The 21,594-nt window shown below is 37.6% G+C and overlaps 1 protein-coding gene and 1 non-coding gene across 2 annotated transcripts in view; both read left to right on the top strand.

The window, feature by feature from the left end:
- Nucleotides 1-20,815, top strand: part of PSME4 (proteasome activator subunit 4) — a 108,835-nt gene extending 88,020 nt beyond the window's left edge. The window contains exons 41-47 of the mRNA XM_021672856.2: nt 940-1,025; nt 9,896-10,024; nt 11,179-11,334; nt 15,181-15,343; nt 17,675-17,808; nt 18,626-18,764; nt 19,297-20,815. Coding sequence (XP_021528531.2) covers nt 940-1,025; nt 9,896-10,024; nt 11,179-11,334; nt 15,181-15,343; nt 17,675-17,808; nt 18,626-18,760 — 803 coding nt within the window. The 3' untranslated portion in view covers nt 18,761-18,764; nt 19,297-20,815. The remainder of the gene's footprint in view (nt 1-939; nt 1,026-9,895; nt 10,025-11,178; nt 11,335-15,180; nt 15,344-17,674; nt 17,809-18,625; nt 18,765-19,296) is intronic.
- LOC135269822 (small nucleolar RNA SNORA2/SNORA34 family) lies at nt 18,084-18,220 on the top strand. The gene has a single exon (XR_010338072.1). It is a non-coding gene; the product is annotated as a small nucleolar RNA SNORA2/SNORA34 family (small nucleolar RNA).
- Nucleotides 20,816-21,594: the final 779 nt, after the last annotated feature.

Genomic DNA, 21,594 nt, shown 5'->3' with positions numbered 1-21,594 from the left:
TTTTTAAAGTAGAGCCGTCTTAGTGGATATGAAGAGGTATCTTGTGGTTTTAGTTTGTATTTCCCTAAAAATTACTGTTACAGAGAATCTTTATTGGCCATTCATGTATCTTGTTTGGAGAAATACCTACTCATGTCATTCGTTACCCACCCCTCTGCTGCCTTTTTTTTTTTTTTTTTTTTTTTTTTTTTTTTTTTTGAGACAGGGTCTCACTCTCATCCAGGCTGCTCACTGCAGCCTCAACCTCAAGGTCTCAAGAGATCCTCCCATTTGAGCCTCATAAGTAGCTGGGACTACAGGTGTGTGCCACCACATCCAGCTAATTTTTTTTATTTTATAGAGACAGGGTTTCTCCATGTTGGTCAGGCTGGTCTTGAACTCCCAACCTCAGGTGATCCGTCTGCCTCATCCTCCTAAAGTGCTGAGATTACAGGAGTGAGCCACCACGCCTGGCAATTTTAAAATATTTTCTAGAGGCAGTGGTTTTCGTATGTTGCCCAAGTTGGTCTTGAACTCCTGGGCTCAAGGATCCTCCCACCTTGGCTTCCAAAAGTGCTGGAATTACAGGCGTGGTGCACACCTGTAGTCCCGGCCCATTTCTGAATAGATTGTTTTGTTGTTTTTGAGTTTTAGTTCTTTATATATTCTAGTATCAATCCTTTATTAGATAAACAATTTAGAAATATTTTCTCCTATTCTATGGGTTGTCTTTTTACTCTCAGGGTAGTATCTTTTTTTGCACAAAAGCTTTAAATTTTAATTTGGGTGCTGTTATACTGCTTCTCAATAAGTGTCTAATTTATGAAATAACATAGGTGATCTCTTTTGTAACATCGAAGAGCTATCAGAGTGGCTGACACTAACATTACAGTATTGTTCTACTTTGTGGTCTGTAAATGAATAGCAAAGACTTACTCTGCGTCTTTGTTTTCAAAATAGTATTGAAATGGCTGATGGCAAGTGCAGGAAGATCCTTTTCTACAGCAGTCACAGAACAACTTCAGCTTCTGCCTTTGTTTTTTAAGGTAAGTTTATGGCTGAAATTAACAACGTATCTCTTTTTGACCTTCATAAGGAATTTGTGTTCATCGTCTGATGGTTGAAGTTCTTCAGACAGTGTGTAAATATTGCTTAGATCTCTAAAAAGTAGAATGATCACAGAAAAATCATTAGTGGATAGTGGTTTAGTATTTGTTGAAATCATGTTTTTAATATTAGGTGATAGCAGGATTTTGACAGATATATTAAAATTTAACAGAACATTGTTTTACCTGATAGCAGGTTTTTTTCTGAGTAATAGCAGATTAGAGGGGCTATTGATAGTTAAAAGCTACAAAGAAAATTTTTAATATACCCATTTCTGACTTCTTTACTCAATGTAATCTACAAATGAAAGTATTCAGTATATTGTGTTTATTTTACAGTGTTAAAGGGCCTATAACTGTTTCTAACAAATATCTGCAGGAAATCATTTGCCTTTGGTATCACATAATGCCATTTTGTTAATGAAAGGCATGGCTTGAAGTGGTTTTATCTAACCATCCACTCAGGGGATGTAGTTAATACAACTAAAGTCACAGGTTGACTCATTAGTTTCCAAAATCATAGTTTGCAATAATAATATGGTTGGCTGTATATTTGAAAGGCTTCACACAAACATCACCACTTTCTGATTTTTATTCATCGGTACAGTTATTACCTAAGGAGGAGGGCCTTTATTATTGTTGATTAACAAATGGTATGCTAAACTTTTGATTTGCTGTAGTATACTTTGTCTCTAGGAAATTGCAAACAGATAACTGTACCAGTAACTTTCAAAGATTGTATTACTAAAATACACTTAAGAATGCTATGCGCCGGGCGCGATGGCTCACACCTGTAATCCCAGCACTTTGGGAGGCCGAGGCGGGTGGATCACGAGGTCAAGAGATCGAGACCATCCTGGTCAACATGGTGAAACCCCGTCTCTACTAAAAATACAAAAAAAATTAGCTGGGCATGGTGGCGCGTGCCTGTAATCCCAGCTACTCAGGAGGCTGAGGCAGGAGAATTGCCTGAACCCAGGAGGCGGAGGTTGCGGTGAGCCGAGATCGCGCCATTGCACTCTGGCCTGGGTAACAAGAGCGAAACTCCGTCTCAAAAAAAAAAAAAAGAATGCTATGCAGAGAATGATACCCATGAATGTCCCTGGGATCTTTTGGGGTATAAAAGTAGAGACAGTAGTTGCTAGTATATAAGTCTTTCTTACCTGTAGGTCTTTGGTGTACGTAGGATTTGTCTGCCCAGTACTTAAATGTTTTTCCTCTGTCACGTAGTAAGCGGATATAGAACATTTATAAACTCATAATGTGCAATGATTGTTAGGATAGCTGGGGTTCCATCCCTTTTCTTTCATTCAGAACAAATACAGGCAAGTATGTAAGAGTGAGGTTGGTAGAAGGATGATTTGAATCCACTTGAAGTTTATGAAAAACTTAGATCATTAGAGATCTGTACAATATAAGTTGCTATTGAGAAGCCTCACATCTCACCTGGATACACTAACATTGAGGTTTAGAATCTCCTAGGCCATCATGATGAATGGGGCCAGATGTACAAAGGCATCATATCGTAGTTATTTTGCACGTAAATCAGATGTGTAGAGTGTCAGGATAGAGAGAGGTATTTAAAAGAAACCTGTTTACTAAACCATGAGAGGAGCACAGAAGGAGTTGAAGAGGAGGTCAGAAATTCCCTTTTCAACGTATTTCAGATGCTTATAGGACCTCTAAATGAAGATGCTTTTAATGTGATGCTGCTTATAAGTGAAGATAATGGGTGAACATTCAGAGTTTAGTGGAGCAGTGCAGCCTGGTGGTACAGACTTCGATGTCATCAACATAGATGGTGTTTAAAACCATGAAATTGAATGAGATCATCAAGGGAATGGGTATAGATGGGGAAAAAAAAGAAGTATAAGAATTTAGCCAGTGTTCAGAGGTTAGGGTGATGAAAACACAACGAATAAAGATGATTCAGTTAGCATATGTCTCATAACTTTATATGAACTAAATTAGAACCATCTAAGAGGACTAGATTAAGGCTGGGCACAGTGGCTCATGCCTGTAATCCGAGGACTTGGGAGGCCAAGGCAGGCAGATCACCTGAGGTCAGAAGTTTGGGACCAGCCTGACCAACATGGAGAAACCCCGTTTCTACTAAAAATACAAAAAATTAGCTGGGTGTGGTGACGTGTGCCTGTAGTCCCAGCTACTCGGGAAGCTGAGGCAGGAGAATCACTTGAACCTGGGAGGCAGATCACGCCATTGCACTCCAGCCTGGGCAACAAGAGGTACTTGAAGTTTGTGGAAAATTTCAGTAATAGTGTAAATTTAATTTCTCTCCTTTTAAAAGAAATAAATACCTATTGAGAGAAAGTTTAGAAAGTTGGAGGGAAATATTCATTAATAACTACCATTACCATTAATCTTTCTTAAATATCTTTTCTTGAAATTACTGTGAGTTTATAAAAGCAGTACGTACTCATACAAAATCTTTAAGATAGACTGAAAAGACTAGTTGTGTATAATATCTGACAGCTACTCTTCATAGTTGTATTTATATTTCCTCAAATGTTACTTTTCTACACAGTTGTTTCTCGCTAGGGTCATGCCAGTAGTTCTGCAGCTTTCTTTTTATTAACCTAATCAATATCTTTTACGTACCTTTCCACATGAGAAAGTAGATATCTGTATTTCTTATGCGGCTTTTAGAATTTAAAATCCAGTGTGCTCTCTAGTAGTAGATGTTTGGTTTTATCACAGTTGTTCACTAGATAGACAACAAGAGAGGCAGTGAGTGGAGTCATTAACAACATGAAGTTTTGAGCCAGGCTGCCTGGATCAGACTCATCTCCATGGCCCATGAACTAATTATGTAATCATGGGCAACTAATTCAACCCCTTGGAACTTTATCCCTTTCATCAGTAAAATGGTGATAATAATACCACCCATCTCCTGAGGATGTTATGAGGATTAAATGAGTTAATACATGACCCTCATTATCCAAATTGAGGAGTGAGTGATGGAGTCTGATTACAAGGAATTATGTGCATTTTCCAATTCCTGGGTTGCCATTAGCAAATAGCAAGAGTTTAGATTAAAAGATATTGCATCCTAAATTAAGAGAATAAGGGGTGATTGCATATGCGAAGTCCTTAAAGCAGCATCAGGCACATGGTAAACATGGTGGACATGTTCCTCATTAGGGATACAGTGAACATCTTGTACATATCTTTCGTACTTTGCACATATTTTTTATAGGATAAATCACCATAAGTGAAAATGCTGGATCTACTTCAGCTAACACATTGTTGTAAGAAACATATGGTACACTGGCTGTTCCGTTAAAAAATCTTCTTTATCCTATTCCATAAAAAGCGGTGTTGTATCTATTAAAAAACCTTGAAATATATATGTATTAAATTTATATTTTCTATATATAAACTTGCCTATTCTGGTCTAAGAGTCTTCATATTCTTAAGATTAAAGGAAGAAGTTTTCCAACCAAGAATATCTTACAAAGCCTTGGCTTTGGGGTAAATAGAGTCCTAGTTTAAAATCCTACCTGTAGATTGGACACGGTGGCTCACACATGTAATCCCAGCACTTTGGGAAGCCAAGGCGGGCAGATCACTTGATATCAGGAGTTTTGAGACCAGCCTGAACCACATGGTGAAACCCAATCTGTACCAAAAATACAAAAATTAGCCACGCATGGTGGCACATACCTGTAGTCCCAGCTACCCAAGAGGCTGAGGCAGGAGAATCACTTGAACCTGGGAGGCGGAGCCTGCAGTGAGCTGAGATCTAGCCACTGCACTGCAGTCTGGGTGACAGTTTAAAAAAAAATCCTGCCTGTAACAGGTGCTTTCTTTGTGACCTTGCACAAGCTTTTGAACTTGTCTCTTTTTCTAGAAAGAGAGTGAGTTTAATATCAGTATCCCTCACAGAATTGTTAGAAGGATGAAATGACATACCTGTAAAGCAGAGAGCATAGTGGTAAAGTACATACTTACTATTTTACTACTCTTTAGCTGAATTTTAATTTGGAACAATTAAGGACTCAAATAGTTAGCTGAATTTTAATTTGGAACAATTAAGGGCTCAAATAGTGGTGGCCAGGTGGGAGGAGAGGTATTTTATCCTGTTTCAAACTTCAGGAAATGCTCATCAAAATCCACCACTATAGTTTTGTATATGTGAAACTTAGAGAAGAATGTACAAATACTGTGGTACATTAGATACAGTTACCTCACATTGATCCTATTTCTTTAGAAAAATTATTTTTTCAATAATCAGGAGAAAAATATAAGATGATTCCTTTGCTAACTAAATGGACAGCATTTTCTACTGGTTAACATAGTTTAGTATGTAATCTCCATAGTGAAATTTATTGGGTTTTAGAATTTTACTATTTTTAGTAGAACATTTTCGTCAATGCTGTAGTTGAGAATATTGTCTTAATTTCGTTAGAAAAACACATTTTTTTCATAATAGTAGGAAGAGAGACTGCTGATTCAAAAGACGAGTGAGTCATCTTAAATTCTGGTGGTAATAGACCTTGCCAGCAAATGAATATCTTCTTTTTTATACTCCAGTTAACTACCCAAACTGTAAATCACCTCATATCTACTGTGGTGTGAATAAAATGACAAGGAAAACAACTCTACCTGTAATGCCTAGAGATTTGAACTGTTGAGTATTTACCATTTGTACCCTGACTTGGTTGGTGTGTGTCCTTTTATACCTTTGACTATAATATAAATGTGTCTCTGCTATAACCTACAAATGTGTTTGTGAAATTGTTTTATGAATAGCAATTATTTAATTCTGCAAGTTGATTTTGTTTTTTAACTCAGTATATCATGTCTGTCTTTTCATATCAGTACACAAAATTGCTTCTTTTTATGATGAAATTGTACCATCATTTAAAAATCTAACCAGTTTTCTGTTTATGGAACCTCTGACTCTTCTTAAGTATCTTGCACATATGAGCATATTTGTAGGATACTTCATAGGTATCAGATTGCTGGGCAAAAGAGATGTATCTGCATTTTTTTTTTAAGAGATGATGATATCTCACCATATTGTCCAGGCTGGCCTCAAACTGCTGGGCTAAAGTGATCCTCCCACCTCAGTCTCTTGTGTAGCTGGAATTACATTCGTGTGCCAGTGCCACCACACCCAGCTAATTTTATTTTTTGTAGAGATGGGGTCTCGCTAACAGTGGTGCAGGCTGCTCTCAAACTCCTGGCTTCAAGTGATCCTCGTGCCTTGGTCTCCAAAGTGCTGGGATTACGGGCATGAGCTGCTCTGCCCAGCCCAAGTTTACCACTTTTAAGCTTTTGCATACCTCTTTGTGTCTAAGGAAATGCCCTTATACTGCTCATTTTTGATTTTCCAATTTAAGTTACTTTACTGTGGATGTCCTGCCATTATGGAGATGTGGTTAAATTATTTCCACCATGTTCTTCCTCACCCACACCAACAAGGCAGGGTTTTGAATCTTGTCAAGTTTATACTTCTGTAATTTTTTTTAACCTTTAAAAACGTAATTCCTACTGGAATGGAATTAAATTCATGAAGTTAATTTTTGTCACATGCCAGGGATAAAAAATAATGTATTTTGATATTGCACCAATTGATGTTCAGTAATTAATGTTCAATGTTACTTCTTTTTTTTTTTTTTGAGACAAGGTCTTGCTCTGTCACCCAGGCTGGAGTGCAGTGGCAGGATCATAGCTCACTACAGCCTCAATCTCCTGGACTCAAGGGGTATTCATTGTTACTGAGTTGATTAGTGTTTCTGGGCTTATTTGGTAGACACAGCACATTTTCTAAAGAAATATGAGAAATAGCTCATACTGACATTTTCAATTTAAACTTGTGATTACTAAGATTTTATTGAACCACTTGTATTTTTGTATCTTTTACCTCTCATGTGAAAACCCTTGGTTTCTGTTGACAGTTACTATAAATTTGATTTTTATACATCCCACAAAGCATATATTACCATTTTTAAAAGTCACTGTTCTAAGTATGTATCCTGCCAGACAGTTAAACAGTGAGGTTCACATACTTCATTTTGCTTTTGCTTTTTTTTTCTGAAGAGATTTTTAAGGGATTACTTCGTAACAATAGGAATGATTCATACAATAGGATATCTAAACTACAAGGATGTACTACAGTTTATTTAACCAGACACTCTCCAGATCCAGTAGATATCTGAATTATTTCGTCTTGTGCTTTTGAAATAGTGCTGCAATATAGATCTTGGTGTAGTCATTTCATACGTTTGCCAGTGTATCTGTGAGGTAGGAGCGTAGACGTACATTGCCAGTAGAAAGTAAATGAATATGTGCTTTTGCTAGATGCTGCTCCACACCCCTCTTTATTGGTTATTTCCTCAGATACTCAGCTTTACAGTATGATATTAAACATGATTTTTGCCAAAAGGACAGGTGAAAATACATAACTCACTGTGGTTTTAATTTGCAAAAAGAAACCATTTTTTTTTTCTAAAATACCAAGGATTATATCAACTGAGGTAAAATATTAAAAACTCAGCATTATAAAATGTCTTCGCTTACCTAAAACAAACAAGAACTTCATCATGCCCTTGTTATGACAAAGGCTCTCCTTGACCAAACTTTCATCAGCTGTTCTGAGCCCTCTTTCTGACTACATCTCATCCTTGGGCTCTGTCTTTGGCCTGTCTGTCTTTGGTCCAGTTTTAGCAAGACTGTCTCTAATTTAGTTTAGAAAGAATCCCCCACCCTTGGTATCTGATTGCCCTGTTCTGCCTTTCACAAGAATCCTGTTAAGTTGGTTTAGGAGGAATCCTCCTACCCCTCATGTGTCTGAATAAAGTTGTCCTTATGATTTAACAAATGTCAGAATAATTTTTTTAACAATAACTTCAAGCTGAGTGTATTAATTCACTGTGGTGATTTGTCCAGTGTTTGATAGACATAATTTACCTTAGCAAACTTTTTTTTTTTTTTTAGATGGAGTCTCGCTCTGTCACCCAGGCTGGAGTGCAATGCAGTGGTGTGATCTCGGCTCACTGCAACCTCCACCTCCCTGGCTTAAGCAATTCTCCTGCCCCTTGCATAGCTGGAATTAGAGGCGTGTGCCACCACACCCAGCTAATTTTTGTATTTTTAGTCAAGACGGGGTGGGATTTCACCATGCTGGTCAAGCTGGTCTCGAACTCCTGACCTCATGATCCACCTCACCCTCCCAAAGTGCGGGGATTATCAGCTCGAGCCACTGGTGTTTTGTTTTTTTGTTTTTTAACAGACAGGGTACCAATTTGTCACCCAGGCCAGAGTGCAGTGGTGTAATCAAAACTCACTGTAACATTGAACTCCTGGGCTCAAGCAGTCTTCCCACCTCACCCTCCCAAGGACTGTAGGCATGTGCCACCACGCCCAGCTACTTTTTTTTATTTTTTATTTTTTGTAGAGACCAAGTCTTGTTCTATTACCTGTGCTGGCCTAATGATATCCCTCTAACTTAGTGCCCCAGAATCGCTTAGCAAACTTGATTAGAGCTTTCCCCTACTGAATATGCAAGGGTATACTTTTAAGACATTTAAAACGAATTTAAGGCATCAAACAGCATACATTCCTAATCAAAGTATGGTACCAGACAAACCTGATTTCTTCATTAAAACAAATAAGGGTACTGGGTACAGTGGCTCATGCCTGTAATCTCAGCACTTTAGGAGGCCAAAGCAGGAAGATTGCTCAAGCCCAGGAGTTTGAGACCAGCATGGGCAACACAGTCTCTACAAAAAATTAAAAAAAAAAAAAAAAAATTAGCTGGGCATGGTAGTGCGTGTCTGTGCTCCCAGCTACTTGGAAGGCTGAGGTGGGAGGTTCACCAACTCCAGAAAGTTGAGGTGGCTACAGCCATCAGATTTGTTGGAATTCATAACGATACTCTTAAAAAATTGCCATTTACTTTTGGAGGACAGAAGGGAAATCATTATTCTGAATGAGGGAAAGCTTTTGTATATTTAAGTATTCTAGCTAATTATGAAGAAGGAGTGACCATTTCTCGAGCCTCTCTTTTCGTAATGGATTATAACAGGAAGAGAAAACTAAATATCAATGAAAGAAATACACAGCATCACTTAATGTTGTGCCCCAAAAATGCAACTTGGATAAAATCAGACCTTTAGATGTAGTAGCCATTTTATAGAACTTACTGGGACCAAGGAATATCACTGCAGGGAGTAATCCGGGAAGGCCACAATGGCGGAAACTACAAAACAACAGACACAGCCTTTGTCCTCTAAGGAAAAAAAATACAGAGCAAGGGATTTTAAAAGATGGTGTGGGGAATGTATGCATCGAAAGAGCTTTATGAAACGTACCAAGTAATTACAATATGTGGTCATTATGTTAAACCTGATTTCAAAAAATGGTTGTAATAACACATGAATGTGATAATAGGGGAAATCTGAGTGCTGCCAAATACTTCATATTATTTTTTTATTTTTTATTTTTTTACTTTATAACTAATGAAGTTTTATGTGTCATGATGTCTTTTACCTTTTAGAAATAACATAAAATATTTAGGATAAAATAGGGATTTGTTTCAAATAATTTCACTGGGGAATGGAAATCAGAGGCGAGCAAAAAATGAAACAAGATTATCTATGGGTTTGTCGTTTTTGAAGAGGTGATTGGCTCATGGGGGTTCATATACTATTCTGTAGTTTTGTATATATTTGAAATTTCCCATAAATATTGTTAAAAGTAAAAATGTGTTATCTCTTGTGTAGGATGCCTTTGTACTTACTGGCAATTATTTTTCCATTTTTGTCCTTTTAACATTTTTTTAGATTGCCCCAGTGGAAAATGACAATAGCTACGACGAACTGAAAAGAGATGCAAAGTTATGTTTATCATTAATGTCTCAGGGGTTGCTTTACCCTCATCAAGTGCCTTTGGTACTTCAGGTGCTAAAACAAGTAAGACTGTTTATAATATTTATGTCTTTTGATTAGGATTTTGGTTTACCATTCTAAGAATTTCACAGTCAGCTACAATGCTCACGGTACCTGATTTTTGTTTGTTTTGAATTTTCTTTTAGTATAAGAGAAGACATACATATTGACCAAAGAAACAGACCTAGATTCTGTGCCTGGCTCTGCCACCATCTTTGTGACCTTGGGCAAGTCACTCAAGCCAAAAATATGCAGAGAGCTAATTCATTATTAAGTGCTTTGGATAAAAAGTACTTAAGAGGAAGGGGGATGGTGATTCCTTTATGCCAGTTCCCCTTTGTTTTCCTCACTTCTATGACCTGGTCTATTCTAGAGAGACCTATAGTGAATGTACATTTTCTGCCTGCAATGTTATTATACCGTATGGTCAGCTTTATCCAGACGTTTCACATGTTATATAGAAGTAGACATCTCCCTATAGCTTTCACATTTTAAATTTAATAACCACACTGGAAAATATTTTTAACAACCTAAAACGTTATTTCTTTGTAGTAGAATTTAAGTCGTTAATAATTTGCTTTCCAGACCCTACTGCTGCTACCAAAAATAAAATTTTATGTGCCACCCTCAGAGGAGTTAAGAGCCATTAATCATGACTAATTGTCTCTTCTGAAATTGACTTTTACCTTTGTGTGGTTTTTTGTTGTTTGTTTTTGTTTTTGAGACAGAGTCTCACTTTGCTGGCCAGGCTGGAGTGCAGTGGCACCATCTCTGCTCACTGCAACCTCTGCTCCCCGGGTTCACGAGATTCTCATGACTCAGCCTCCCAGGTAGCTGGGATTACAGCTGCCTGCCACCACACCCAGCTAATTTTAGTATTTGTAGTGGAAGTGGGGATCTCACCATGTTAGCCAGGCTTATCTCGAACTCCTGACCTCAGGTGATCCACCCACCTCACTCAGCCTCCCAAAGTACTGGGATTACAGGCTTGAGCCACCATGCCCAGCCTCATTCAACCTTTTATTTATAAGGAAATAGAAGATGAGCTTGTCCTAACTATACCTGTGAAAATAGAGTTAAATTAGAATATGACATTACTTATGTTTAATGTTACTATCTGTCATCTCATGTTTTCATCAGTACTGCTTTTATCGTTTCTATTTATTTCTCATTCACAGACAGCAAGAAGCAGTTCTTGGCATGCAAGATACACAGTACTGACCTACCTCCAGACCATGGTATTTTATAACCTCTTTATTTTCCTAAACAATGAAGATGCAGTTAAAGATATCAGGTGGCTGGTTATAAGTCTTCTGGAGGATGAACAACTAGAGGTAAAATTTAATTTATAGAAAATGGAAATTCAGTCAATTTTGAAAAAACCATCATGGTTCCCTTTTTAAGAAGTACTTGTGGCCAGGTACAGTTGCTTATACTTATAACCCAAACACTTTGAGAGACCGTGTCAGTGAGATCACCTGAAGCCAGGAGTTTGAGACCAGCTGGATAATGTAGCAAGGCTCTTTCTACAAAATACTCAAAAATTAGCTAGATGTGATGGTGTGCGCCTGTGGTCCCAGCTATTTAGGAGGCTGAGGTGGAAGGATCACTTAAGCCTGGAGGTTGAGCTTTGATTGCACCACTGCATTCAGCCTGGGCAGCAGAACGAGACCTTGTCTCAAAAACATTAAATAAAAGTAACTTTAATTTTAACATAGCTCTGTGTGAGTAGTTTTGATACCCTAATCATGATTCCTTACAATACAAATGGAAGAAAAATTGGGCATGTTTTCATTCTGTCTTTGCAATTGGGCAAATAATACTTGTGAACCCAAGTTTTCTTAACCATGAGAAATTGGGCATGATGATTATAATTGCCCGACTAGTTCTACTGATTTTTAAGGAATTAATGAGAATGTTCATGATGGCAGTTGGAAAGGGAGTAAAAATCTGCACATAGATACTGCTATCCAGTAGACTTAAGATGAAGTTGACGTTCTTTCTTTTTCTTTGGTAGAGAAATTAAAGGTAACTTTTGTGGTGAGGTTTCATTAATGTTTTGTACAAAAAGATAATGTATTATCACATACAGTCTAATGTAAGAAGCATGTTGGTAGTAAATGTGGCATGAGATACTACTTCTTAAGTTGGCATTAAGAAAAAAAATGTAATTTTTTGTGAATATTTTGCTTATTTTGTGGACTTTATAGTTTTTTTCTTGTAGTACTCACAGTATTTTATATACTTATCAGCATTGAAAATAGATTTATTCACAGGAAACTAGGAATGGAAATTTCTCCACCTCCCTAATGAGCCTATTCAGATTTCTTACATTCTGAGAGTGCGTATTTTCTAGTTCCAGTGGTACTCACAGTCTGGTTATAATGACTCCAACAGGCTTCAATTAAAATATTTACAGCTGTGATTTTTTTTCCTAATTTTTTATTGTATTCTTTAAAAACTATGCTAAAGGAGTGGGAAAATTGAGACTATGTATGTCATTGTTTCCTACAAATTATTATACAACTTGCAATAAAAATGTAGTTTTTAGGAGCTTCTTTTAGAACATTTTTATGGGTTTTGTTTGTTTGTTTGTTTTTTGAGACCGAGTCTTGCTCTGCTGCCCAGGCTGTAGTGCAGTGGCACAGTTATGGCTACTGCAGCCTCTACCTCCTGAGCTCAAGTGATCCTCCCACCTCAGCCTCCTGAGTAGCTGGGACTCTGGGCACTCGCCACCACACCGAATTACTTTTTTTGTATTTTTATAGAGGCGAGGTTTCACCCTGTTGCCCAAACTGGTCTCAAACTCCTGGGCTCAAGCAATCTACCTGCCTTGGCCTTATAAATTATTTTTATATTTTTTTCCATAATATAGAGGTTTAAACACAGCTGTTATATAAACATAACCATGATGTTCATTAAAACTATCATATTTTTAAAGCAACATGTAATACCAAAAAGCAGTAATAATTAAATTCTATTCATTGATACTATGGGGGAAAGAACTGTGTTATATAAATGAGAACTGTTTAAAGAAAATCTTACTGTATTTAAAGGAAAATTCTTAGAAATAGAGGAAAACAGTATGTTTTTAGCTGAGAAGGCTAAATGTATTCTTCTTTCCTCACTTTTTAAAGTTAATTATAGACATTTGCCCTGGAGTAAAATATCTCAGAAGTAGACCCTACCACTGGGAAAGAGCATAAATCAGTTGGAGGTGTTGGGGATGACTTGTTAGCAATTTGGAAAAAAAAATAAATTAAAACATCTCATATTACAATATACTTTTGATATAGTAAAGAAACTCCCCCCCCCCCGCATTTTTTTAAGTTAAATAAATTAGGAGAAAGTGGTTTTGAATATTATTTATAGGAACATAATAGGAGCAGAGGTAACTTTCTAAGCCTTTGGGTTAATAGGTGTCACATCAAAACATGTACATATCTGACTACAAGAATCATGAAGACTTTGTAGAATAGTGGTGGTAGTGTAATAATGTATACAGATAAAGACAGTATATGCTATGAACAATGAAAAGTTATACCTCTCAATGACTAGGAAAATGCAAACTTGAAATAATGAGGCATTTTTACCTCCTCCCAATTTAGTGTTTTCCTCCCCTCAGAAAACAAAAATGTGTAATAATGATAAGCAGTGTAAGGTATAACTTCTAGTTCACATTTTGTGTCATGTTAGCACTAGCTTTTTTGAAAAGCAACTAATAGCCATAAAATTAATAGGAAAATTGTTGTATCTTTAAATATACTAATCCCAGTTTTTGCAATCTAAGAAAATATACTGCAGGCCAGGCACAGAGGCTTACGCCTGTAGTGCCAACACTTTGGGGAGGCCCAGGCAGGAGAATTGCTTGAGCCCAGGAGTTCGAGACCAGCCTGGACAACAAAGTGAGACCCTGTATCTACAAAAAATAGAAAATTAGCCGAGTGAAAATATATAATGTGAAAAGTTACACAAATTAAGAATATTTATAGCATAGTATTGAGAATGTGAAAGCCATCTAATCAGTAGTTAAGTATGCAAATAAGTTGTGGCATATAAGCTTTATAGGAAATAACACAACCAGTAAAACATTTTATAATGTATTTCGCATGCTAGTGTAATGAATGTAGCAAAGAAGATGTTATGTTCTCGACAGACGATGATGATAAACTTGTGAACAACCTTTTGAAGGAATGCAACAGAGCAAAACATTTGTTTTTTAAAATTATTATTGTGTATCATGAATATTAAACAGAAATGTTTGTAATTTATATGTGAGACTTTTTAGTGCTTTTTTTGTTTCCCCAAAAGTTGAGTCACCGTTCCAATTTGAAATGGACTCTGTACACACTTCATTTAATACTTGTATATATAAACTGTGTTTATAGTCTGACAACAGCTTGTGAAATTCCTAAAAATTAACCAGGATATAAGTCTCTGTGATGTATGCCAATTACAGAAATTAGGTTGGTCTGTGTCTTTGCTACTATAGCAGTAGCCTTCTACATGTAGAGTCTAGGAACACTTGATCTTAATGTCAGGCTCTGGCACTGCTTTTACAGTTACAGCCCTGATGAGAGCTATCAGCAGGGAAGATAATTTATGGAGAAATGTAATTTTGCTAAAATAAATAAAAGTTTATGCTCATAACCCTAATGTAGTTTTTATCCATTATGAGGCCACAAACCCTTTGAGAATCTGCTGAAATCTCTGTTGAGAAACTGCCAAAGAGCATACACAAAATTCGGATGCGATTTCAGGAAGGTTTTCACCCCAATTCCCACACTACCCCCTATCCTCCATTATTCCCTCAGAGTGTCAGTTCTCTTTTTTCTTTTTCTTTCTTTTTTTTTTTTTTGAGACAGTTTCGCTCTCGTTACCCAGGCTGGAGTGCAATGGCGCAATCTTGGCTCACCGCAACCTCCACCTCCTGGGTTCAAGCAATTCTGCATCAGCCTCCCAAGTAGCTGGGACTATAGGCGTGCACCACCATGCCCAGCTAATTTTTTTTTTTTTTATTTTTAGTAGAGACGGGGTTTCACCATGTTGACCAGTATTGTCTCGATCTCTTGACCTCGTGATTCCACCCGCCTCAGCCTCCCAAAGTGCTGGGATTATAGGTGTGAGCCACTGCGCCCGGCCTAGAATGTCAGTTCTAATAGAAATTATTATCTCTACAGGTTCGAGAAATGGCTGCTACCACCTTAAGCGGCCTGCTGCAGTGTAACTTCCTCACCATGGACAGTCCTATGCAGATTCATTTTGAGCAACTTTGCAAAACAAAACTACCTAAGAAAAGAAAGCGAGACCCTGGTTCTGTAGGAGATACCATTCCTTCTGCAGGTAACGTTGCTGGTAGAAAACACCCATATCCTTTTGGGGATGAATGAGGGCTAACCAGGCTTACTCAACAAATATTTATTGAATACCTGTATGTGCCCATGTCTATGCTAGGTACTGGGAAGTTTTCCCTTCTTTTGAGGAACTTTTCATATAGAAAGCAGGACTTGGAGTGTAGAAAAGCTAAAATTGATGTAGATACAAAGCAGGTCCATATGTAGAACTGCTACCTAATTATAATCAGTCTACCCTACAACCAAAATAGCTTCATAAAAAAGAGAGATCCAGAATTAGTTGTTTTGGAGGGTCTAAAAAACCTGTTTTTGGAATTTAGAACTTACATGTAGATGAACTAACAGAAAAAAACAAGTAAACAAAGCAAGCCTTGTTTTTATTGGAGAGGGGAATATTTGGGACTTCATTAGTCATTTGGTGAGAGGGTTCGGAGTCATTGCAGGAGCTTCCAGTCTAATTGAATACAGACACAAGATAAACATGAGAATAAGATCTGACTACTATGTCACAAGAGAAATGTAAATGTGATTACAAAGATGCATCGTACCTTGCCACCGTTAACTGTAATCATAATAAAAATACATAAAAAGGTTTATAGTAAGTAGGAATTTTATTGAATTTAGAGGAAGTGCTTAGAATATCAAGCTTTTACTGCTGGTTAGTGTCTTAATTATGTCACAAAGTTACCTAATAACAGAATCCAATAAAACATCAATGTACATTCTAGTATCTTTGCTTTTTGGGATATATATATATATAATATTATAAATACATTTTATAATATGTATTTTTTCGAAACAGGGTCTTCCACTGTTACCCAGGCTGGAGTGCAGTGGTACAATCTCGGCCCCCTGCAACCTCCACCTCCTAGGTTCAAGCGATTCTTATGCCTCTGCCAGCCTAGTAGCTGGGATTACAGGTGTACTACCACGCCCGGCTACTTTTTTGTAGAGATAGGGTTTCACCATGTTGATCAGGCTGGTCTTGAATTCCTGGCCTCAAGTGATCAGCCCACCTGGACCTTCCAGAATGCTGGGATTACAGGCGTGAGCCACAATGCCCGGCCTGAGAATTATATATATATATATATTTAATGATAAAGTGCCCAAGTGTTTTTAGGTTTTTGTTACACCAAATGGTATTGTTCACAATTTTGACCAGTTCAAATTCTCTTTTCCTTACTGTCAGCTTCCTACTTTCCATACACATGTAATACATAATATGCTTTAAAACATATGAATACATACAGCTTTATTGAGAAACTGAGAATTTGAAAGCACTTTAACTTACACCACTACAGAAAGAATAGAGATCCTTTAGCATATAGACATGCTGCAATTCTCTGTTTTAAGAAATAGATGTTCTTCATACATTATGTGTTAAAAAACTAATGAATTGATGTATTCTGGGTAGGGTTCTCACATCCAGAAAAAACACTGATTTGGATTGGAGATTGTTTTAGAATCAGGGATTGCACTGGCCTAGGTACAATTATGCTGTCATTGATGAACAACTATGGAAATCTTTTTTTTTTTTTTTTAAGTTAAGATCTTGCTCTGTCGCCCTCCTTGGAGTGCAGTGGTTTTGAACCTGGCTCACTGCAGCCTTGACCTCCCAGGCTCAGACAATTCACCTGCCTCAACCTCTTGTCCAACTGGAACCACAGACATGCACTGCCATGCCCAGCTAATTTTTTCTTTTCTTTTTTGATACAGAGCCTTGCTCTGTCTCCCAGGCTGGAGTGCAGTAGTACGATCTTGGCTCACTGCAACCTCTGCCTCCCAAGTTCAAATAATTCTCATGCCTCAGCCTCTGGGTAGCTGGGACTACACATGCTATTACATCCAGGTAATTTTTTTATTTCTAGTAGAGACAGGGTTTCACCATGGTGGCCAAGATGGTCTTGAACTTCTGACCTCAGGTGATCCGCCCACCTTGGTCCCTCAGCATGCTGGGATTACAGGCATGAGCCACCCTGCCTGTCTGCCAGCTAATTTTTCACAAATTTTTTTTGGAGAGATGGTCTCACTTTATTGCCCTGGCTGTTCTCAAATTCCTGGCCTCGAGTGATCGTCCGACGCTGGCTCCCAAAGTGCTGGGGTTACAGGTTTGAGCCACTGTGCCTGACTGACAATTTCTTAAATACAGGATTATTTTCAGTTTAGCCTCAAAATCAAGTTTTTGATATGGATACATGTAGATTCATTTTAAATGCAGAAATTCACATATCGAAAACAACACAAACTAATTTTATCTCACTGTAACAAGGGCATTCGAGACATGTAAATATTTGCACATATGTTGCTGTTTTCTTTGCAGAGTTGGTCAAACGCCATGCTGGAGTGCTAGGACTTGGTGCATGTGTCCTTTCTAGTCCTTATGATGTTCCCACCTGGATGCCCCAGCTCCTCATGAATCTCAGTGCACATCTAAATGATCCTCAGCCTATTGAGGTACAATTCTTATTAGTTTGTACCTGTAGTATCAGTGATGTTTTATAAGAAACTATAATAATAATAATTTCCTATATTCTCTGAACTACTGCTTTCATAAAGCTACTGCCTCTGCCAGGGCTTAGTCTGCTCACCATTGTTTATTTAAAAATTACAGAGACCTTGCTCCCATATATATGAGATTTTTTGGTAGTGAGGAAATTATTGTAGCTTCTATCCCTCCTAGTCCAATGGAAGTAAAGTACTGTCAATATTGTGATAAATTTTATGTTTCTATGGCCCTGACTGAAGACCAACAGTTGTTCTGTAGCTGCTGATTTCAAGCAGAGGCCTAAAGGACTCTCTTCCTATGGTCTGTTGGCTGTTCTGGGACCTCAGCAGGGAATGGCTTTTTCATTTGGAAGAAACAACTTACAGCTCTCCATCACATTGGAAGATCCTCAGGAATAGGCTCTTCCAAGGGACAGGGATAGCTAATATAGGGAAGAGCATCTGCCCAGAATTAATTTATTTCTGTTGTATTGTTCTTATTTCTAGTATAAATGGCCACTGATAAGTCTGGAAAAAAAAATTTCTCTTTTTCTAGCATTGCAAAGTGTTTTACTGGAAGCTCATGTTAAATAGGAAATTATGATGGCATTTTTAGTAACTCAAAAGACCATTGATTTTGTCCTTCTCATTGGCTTTTTGTTTTTGTGGCACTTAGTAATGGGTGAGATCTGATGTCTAGAGGGATTGTAATTTAACTAAAAATATCCTACGTATGATCCTGGTTGTCCAGAGAAGTTAAAACATATGTGGTTCATCTACTTTACAGATGACTGTAAAAAAGACCTTATCCAATTTCCGAAGGACCCACCATGACAACTGGCAGGAACACAAACAGCAATTCACTGATGACCAACTGCTTGTTCTTACCGATCTTCTTGTGTCACCATGCTATTATGCATAGAAAGGTAAGTCAGCAAAGTTTTGAATGTAAAGACGTGATGTCCTCAGGCACATGGTTTGGTGACTGAGAAGTAGGTATTTTTTATTTCTTTTTGCTGACATTCTTAGATGTCAATGTTTAGATAAAGTTGGGTGGGAGGGTTATTTGTTTTTAAACATGGCTTTTGCTACAGCCATTGGAAATGAGAATTTTTCTGTGCCTCCTTGCTTTAGGTATAAAGCAGAGAATTGATGTGTGACTGCTTTTGGACCTTTATAAGTGAATGTCTCAGTAGCCTGGGAATAGTTAGATAAAGGGAAAGAAATCTTATTCTTAGTTGCCTCCTGGGTAGAGCTGGGACATTTTGTGTGGCCCTGAGGACTCCGGGTTCTAGACAGTTGTGAGAATATTTCATCTGGATCCTTACCCATTCTGTTAAAGAGGGAGCACTTAGAAGCCTTTCTACTCTTAACAGGAAGAATTAAAAATTTCATTTATTGGGCTTTTAGAGTTGGATGTCCTGTTACCTAATTGAAATTTTTTCCTCCCTGATACAGATGACTAGTCCTCACTTCAGGCTCTTTTCATCAAAAATTCCACACCCTCAGGTACCATCTGTGGTGGCTCTCTGCAAGTTTTAAAACTGCCTCTGCTGAGCTCTCATCATTTTGGTGGTTTCTGTGTTAGATCTCGTTAGTCTGCATTCCACAGCTTCTCAGTTGCTATTTATTTGATTTCCTAACTTGTCCTGAAATGTTTCCAGAATACTGATCACTTTTTTTTTTTTTTGAGACATCTGATAAATCACAAAGTCTCAGACTAGAAATAATTACCCAGTATGATCATGGCATCCAAGACCAGGATCTAGGAGCTCATTAAGAAACAATTTACTTGGAATGGAGAATAACCATCTATAATACAAGTCCTGTCATTTCATTCATCTCAAATTATTTTGAATTTTTCCCAAATGGCTGCTGGATTTAGATGATAGTCAGGCTGTGGGCCATAAATCTGAAGGCTTGAGAGCCTTGGGTCTGGAGAGCCTTGAAGAGGGAAGGAAAAGAGGGCAAGTCTTGAACCTAACCAATGACCTGATGGATTGCTCGACCAAGACACAGAAGTGAAGTCTGTATTTGTGCACCTCCCACAGACTGGAGTTTTTGGTGCTGAATAAGAGCCAGTTGCTAAAAAAATTGGGGGTTTGGTGAAGAAATTTCTGATTGTTGTGTGTATTCGATGTGTGATTTTAAAAATAAACAGCAACAACAATAAAAATCCTGACTGGTTGGTTTTCCCTGTATTCCTTACAACTGTTGTTTGACCCTCTTAAAACTGTTACCACCTAAATGGAAGACTGCTGTGTTTGTGGACATTTTGTAATTTTTTTCTTTTTCTTTTGTTCTCTCTCTTTTTTATTTTGCCTGCAGAATCGTTGAGAGACTAATAAGGCTTGATATTTAATTGACTTGTTTAATATATGTTATATAAATGTAAAAGATGTATAAACTGTAGAGATAGCATTGACAAGACTTTGTACAGATGCAACCTTTTACACAACATCATTGTGTAATTTGTAAAGATCCACATGTAGTTCTTTATTACAGTGATTTTGGGCTTTTCTACCAACTGAATGCCATTTTTTGTGTTTTTAAATTATTTTCTTTATCTTTTCTTGTTACAAAAACTGAGATGTGGGGTTTTTCTTTCCTTTTTTTTTTCAAGTTCATTTATCATTAGAATGTCTGAACTTTTATGTAACATTTTTGTGTGCATCTCTCAATGCTAACATCACGTTTGCCTATGACAAGATTATGGAGTGAAAGGTATCTTCATAATTCACAAATTGGTGAATGTCATCTTGCAACACACCCTGTACAGTCTTCCTTAAAGGAACACTACAGTATATTTTTAGTATCTACATGCTGAATGACTCAATACAGACCTAAGCACAGCAACGGTCCTGGTACAGTATTTAAGTGTCAGCATACACAGGCGTAATCCCTGTATAGAGTAGTGCCAAACTGATTATTTCAATTGTGTAACTAGTTTAAAACCCAATAAATGGATTGTTTTTAACAGCTGGCTTTTGTCTTCATTAAGAGGAGAAGACAGTTCTGTAGGCCGTGACTCCTGTGGATTTCCTTTTGTAGCCGTAGGTTTGTATCTGTAAATGTATGTCCTCTGACCAGAATAAATTATCTAGATCTGCCCCATGCAATATAGTAGCTCCTAGCCACATCTGTTTATGTTTAAGTAAATCAAAAATTTATTTCCTCAGTCTCACTGGGCATATTTTAAATACTGTTCAGCCACATGTGGCTAGTGATTACGACAGTGAATAGCATTGATGAACTTTTCCATCATCACAGAAAGTTCACCTAGCACTGACAGTGATTTATTTCCTTTTTTTTTTTTTTTTTTCCGGGGGGGAGACAGTTTTCTTCTGTCATCCAGGCTGGAGTACAGTGGCATAATCTCTGCTAACTGCAACCTCTGCCTCCCAGGTTCAAGCAATGCTCGTGCCTTAGCCTCCCGGGTAGCTGGGACTAACGGCATATGCCACCACACCCAGCTGATTTTTGTATTTTACTAGAGACAATGTTGAACCATGTTGCCCAGGCTGATCTCAAACTGCTGAGCTTAGACCTGCCTTGGACTCCTAAAGTGCTAGGATTATAGGCGTGAGCCACAGTTCCTGGTCCTAAGTGACTGGTTCTTAAATTGATGTGCCTGAGAATCATGAGGGGATTTTGTTAAAATGTACATGGAATTCATTGTCCCAGTTCATAGTATCAATGCCTGTTCCTGAGACCACACATTGACAATTATATACATTGAGAAGTGAGGCTTCACAT

The sequence above is a fragment of the Aotus nancymaae genome, unplaced genomic scaffold, assembly GCF_030222135.1.
Source record: "Aotus nancymaae isolate 86718 unplaced genomic scaffold, 86718_ANA_hifiasm-v0.15.2.pri h1tg000057l, whole genome shotgun sequence".
Taxonomy (NCBI): Eukaryota; Metazoa; Chordata; class Mammalia; order Primates; family Aotidae; genus Aotus; species Aotus nancymaae.
This window is presented reverse-complemented; position numbering and strand designations above follow the sequence as displayed.